General features: G+C 33.5%; 1 protein-coding gene across 1 annotated transcript; it reads right to left on the bottom strand.

Annotated features, from left to right (window-relative positions):
• Window positions 1-1,619: 1,619 nt before the first annotated feature.
• LOC132614445 (premnaspirodiene oxygenase-like) lies at window positions 1,620-4,295 on the bottom strand. The gene is made up of 2 exons (XM_060328900.1): window positions 3,389-4,295; window positions 1,620-2,268 (listed from the first exon to the last, which is right to left on the bottom strand). The coding sequence occupies exons 1-2, from the start codon at window positions 4,274-4,276 to the stop codon at window positions 1,786-1,788; spliced, it is 1,371 nt and encodes a 456-aa protein (XP_060184883.1). The 5' UTR covers window positions 4,277-4,295; the 3' UTR covers window positions 1,620-1,785.
• Between the last annotated feature and the right edge of the window lie 977 nt (window positions 4,296-5,272).

Here is a 5,272-nt window from a genome sequence, read left to right as displayed (position 1 = left end):
GCCGGGCTAATTTAAAGGATAAAGGGGCAGTCCATATATACATATATATACCTGATATACATGTATACATATGTATATTCGGGTATATGTATGTATATATGTAGGAAGACTAAAAGTACTTAATTTAATAAATGGCCGCAACTAAACTGATTAATGATTTTAAGCTTTAATTAATGACCAAATCAGCTTAATTAACCAATTAGCCAAATTAATGGATATGTTTAAATACACAAAAGGACTTGAATTGCAAATATGGTCTCAAATAAACCAAATCAAGAGATTGATTATTTTCATTATGGCCTCAATTTGACTAACCAATTGATTGTTTCAATTGCAGCCGTAATCAAACACTTGATAAGCAGATTCACAAATATAACCATAATTAATTATTTAAATCAATTATGATTAATTTGAGAATTGTCAATAGAATTTGATTATGCAGAAATTAAAGTTTGAGGGGCAAAAATGATTATTTATTTGAATTAATCAATTTTCTTAAATTAAATGGAGTAAAATATTTGCTACGTAATTTCTGATAATTTAAACAATTAGATAAATAGTTATTTTGAACTATTAATCTTTATTGAATTTAGCAAAGCATCATAATTGTTGTAAATTAATTCCAAAATGGTTTATAATATTATAGAAATTATTTTACCAAATGATAAGGATAAAATATTATCTGCTTAGTTTATAAAAATCATTCTGATTTTCTAAAACGAATACATATTTTAATCCATATAACATTCAAGTACTCGGAGCAATTAAAATAAATTATGGGAGGTAAAAAATTAGGTGTCAATAGTGTGTAAATTGAACTAGGGATAGGAAATTTGCATGCGTAATAAGAATAAATAGAGCTTGTCCGATTAATCGTTTCACTAATGAGGATAGAAATATACCCTTTAGCCTTGCTTAGTTGAATACGGAAAAGTAAATGCGTTCTTGTTACCTCGGGTGACCTAGGAATATTGGCGTTATAGTAGCATCTACAGGCTTGTGAGCAACTCGAAAAATACTCATGAAGTTAACATCAACCCGTCAATTAGTAACCCATAGGTAGAACGATTTGAAGACTCAACTGGATTGTTAGTGGTTATAGTCCTAGATCTATCTCCTCTCCAATAAAAATCCACTCTTTCTTGGTTGAAGTTCATTATTTGTTTTCTTTTATTTTTATTTAGTTTATAAATATAAATTTGGATTTTATTTCTTGTTTAGATAATTAGCATTAGTTTAATTTAGTTGACGGTTAATCATAAGTCTCTGTGGATACGATATCTGGACTTTAAATCCTATATTACTTGTACGATCACGTATACTTGCATATGCGTTTGGGAGCAACACATTGCAATTCCGAGTTTGTAATTATGTTTAGTGAATTAATCTAGTTAGTCAAGTTGGTTGATGATGTGTTTGTTCTATCCTCCTCATAATTTAATGGGATGTGATATTGTGTCCTCGCTTCATTATTCCAAAATTTAAAATACACAGACAATGTTAGTCGAGAAACAGTACTCATGATACATTCCTTATGATAAAAGATACATTCATTAGATGTAGATAAAACCGAAAACACTAAAAGAAAGATAGGAAAATGGCGAGGCTTGGTATAACTTTTTATTTAAAAAAAAATGTCGAAAATCATTCTGGAAGAGGTTGATAAGGAGTCGCAACCAAGAAAAGGTCATCTTTTCTGGCGGCAGTTACTCCAACCAATTCAGTCAATTCCAAGTCTTTTGGCTCCATTCCAGTAGGGAGTTTCCAGTCGAAGTAATATAGCAATTAAGCCAACGGCAAATAAACATTAGCTAGACCAAAATTTATCCCGGGAAAAATCCTCCTTCCACTACCAAAGGGAAGATATTCAAAATTATTACCAATAAAGTCCACAAAGCACTGCTCAAATCTCTCTAGCTTAAAGCTTTCTGCGTCATCCCAATATTTTGGATCTCTTCCCAATTCCCAAACGTTAACCATAACTTTTGTCTTCATAGGAATAGTGTAGTTGTTTATGTTTGTCTCTTCCCTACATTCTCTTGGGACCAAAAGTGGAACCGGTGGATTGAGTCTCAGAGTTTTTTTAATGACTAACTTTAAGTATTTCAACTCCTCGACACCATTTTCATCAAAAGTTTCTTTTCCTTTGAATGCTTCCCTTACTTCTGCTTGAGCTTTCGCGAGTATAGTGGGGTTTTTCATCATCATTTGCACCATAGCCCACACAAGTATTGATGATGAAGTCTCTGTTCCGGCAGCAAACATGTCCTGCATTTATGACCAAGATACATAACTAATTAGTTACACTCCTTGTGCTATTTGCCTTTTATAACTTTAGCTTTTAAAATACGGAAAAGGCTCAAATATGCCATCCAATTATCGCAAAAAGCTCATTTATGCCACTCGTCAATAGTTTGACACATTTATGCCATCGAACTATAGGAAATGGCTCATTTATGCTATCGAACTATAGGAAATGGCTCATTTATGCCACTCATCAATAGTTTGACTCATTTATGCCATCGCCCGTTAATAAAAATGACTCATCCATGTCATATTTCATTAAAGCTGGTTTTACAATACCATATATGACACGTGGCCTCCAACTAGATTATGGCTGTGGGTGGGTAAGGTGTATGGGTCGGATTTTTTATTAATTTGGTATTTAAAATTGTGCTGGTTTAATTAAACGACGTAAACCTCTAATTGGAGGCCACGTGTCATATATGGTATTATAAAATCGGCATTAATAAAAAATGGCATGGATGAGTCATTTTGGTGACGGGCGATGACATAAATGAGTCAAAATATTGATGAATGACATAAATGAGTCATTTCCTATAGTTCGATGGCATAAATGAGTCATTTCCTATAGTTCGATGGCATAAATGAGTCAAACCATTTCCTTTGCTCTACCTGAAAAAGAACTTTTAACTTTTCAATTCCTAACTTTTTGGTTTTTCTAAAATAATATTAGGTAGTAGCTTTTAATTTGTGGTAATTGATCATGAAATTTTTTTGTATGCTTTTTAAAACTTTCTATCAATGTGTATAAACCTTTAACTCCAATGCTCACTCATGTGTAACACTCTTCTTGTTAGCAAAATTGCTACTCCTATCGGAAAAAAGTTTATTTTATCTCACATAGTTGATACAAATTGTGTAAGGTGTTTTTTTCCCTCACAAGTGAGTGGATCCAAAAGTGTAAGATTTGGGTCCACCAATTAGTGATACAAAAAGAAACTTCACACAACTATTGTTAATTGTGGGAAACAACAAAATAAAAAAATTTCTTCCCTTTCGGAAACTAATTACTATATCAACTCTCCAACTACCCAAAAATTGATACTAATATGAATAAGATAGAATGATATTATGCAATACTTACAAAGATAATAGCTTTGATGTTGTCGTTGGTGATAGGAAATTGAAGGCCTCCCTCATTCACAAGTCTTAGAAGGACATCAATTAGATCTTCACCTCCTAAGGCACCATTAGTTTTCCCAATTGCAAGGTTCTTTTTGTGTTGGTTGATGACATCCTCAACAATTGCATCTACCTTATGGTGAGCATTCATAATTTTACCCTGCATTCCAGTAAGCACATGGAGGAACTTCAATGATGGGAAAATGTCAGCTACATCAAACCCTCCAGCTAAGCCTATCACTTCTTTGATTAGTTGTATAAATTTGTCCTGTTCCTTGAACACTTTCCCAAATGCTGATCTACATGTCATGGAACTTGTGAACAAAAACAGCCTTTCAGTAAAATTAACCGGCTCATCAGATGATGACTGGATAAAATTAACTAGATGATGCACTTCATCGCGTCTAATCGAGCTAAATGACCGGACATTCTTGCCACTCAGTACTTCCAAGACGCAAATTTTACGCATTTGTTTCCAGTAATCACCATAAGGACAAAACGCAATGTCAGACCTGTTGTAACATACAATCTCCGGGGCCAAAAGTTTAGGCCTACATGCGAACGCGGTGTCATGAGTTTTTAGTACTTCTTTTGCCATATCAGAAGAAGTAACAACAACTGCAGAAACTTCACCAAGTTGAAGGTGCATAAGCGGTCCATACTTTTTGGTTAAATCTCTAAGGACATGATGAGGAAGTCCACCAACCATATGAAACATACTTCCAAATAAAGGTAATTTCCATGGACCTGGAGGCAATTTTTTGGATTGGCTATTGGAGTTCTTCCATTTCCTTGGCAAAAATAGAAAAGATAGAAAAAGGAAGATGTAAGCCAAGCTGAAGAATTGCATTTTGGGAGAGTTAATAATTAGTGTGTTTGGTGATGCTTTAAAGTTGTGTTGCATATGCTCTTTGACACGTTGGTCCTTCCGCGCACAGATTCTGTGCGTGAAGCCTCTTTTCCCCCCGACCCCAACCTTTATTCTTTGAAAATCAAACTCAAAATTAAGCTTTTTTTCGTACTTTGACCGAAGATTAGTCATGTTTCAAAACACCGGAATATAAATATTTTATATAGAACTTAATATTTTTTTAGTGTATAATAATATCGGTTCATTACATCAAGTATACATTTATATTTGGATCTTCATTTTAGGGGTTGTAAAGTGCTCCGAAGTACGTTTAAAAACTTGATATATTTAGGTTTAAGTGTCATATTTTATAGGGTTTTGATTAATCTCTTTTGTTTTACTCCCAAAGTTATGAAAGTACTTTTTTGGTTCAAGAAAGATAGAAAAGAAAAAATTACTCTGCTTTGTATTAGGTTGTTTTTTTTCTTTTATGTCTTTTTTATTTTGTTATTGTATTGTGTAATCCGCACCTTTTGAATGTGCAAAAATAAATATAATATTTAAAAATAATTCATCCAATACGAGAGGTTCATAATAATTGAAAACTATTTCATTCCATTAGCAACGAAATACATCATTAAATTACAATAGACTTAAAAAAAAAATCAAGTTCTAGACACTCTTCTACTTCCAGATGTGCTGCAACCACGGGAGTTTTGCCCACATGAACGCTTATCATGCCCAAATTGCTTACATGTCTAACACTTGCGAGAGTAAGACTTTTCGCTAACATCCATTTGATTGTGATAACGGGTTAGCTTGTTTTTTCCTAATTTACGGATATGCTTCTTGTTCGCAACCATAGAAAACGGTGCGGCTAGCCAGTAAGCTTCATCACCAAGGGGATAGAAGTGGCCGAAATATGCTCCAAGGTATTTTACGACCTTATATTCCTCCGCCACATAATCAGTTACATTTCTGGCCATTCTCTCAAAG

Source organism: Lycium barbarum, chromosome 10 (assembly GCF_019175385.1).
Source record: "Lycium barbarum isolate Lr01 chromosome 10, ASM1917538v2, whole genome shotgun sequence".
In the NCBI taxonomy this organism is placed as follows: Eukaryota; Viridiplantae; Streptophyta; class Magnoliopsida; order Solanales; family Solanaceae; genus Lycium; species Lycium barbarum.
The sequence above is the reverse complement of the archived record's forward strand: the minus strand, read 5'-3'. Positions and strand labels throughout refer to the sequence as shown.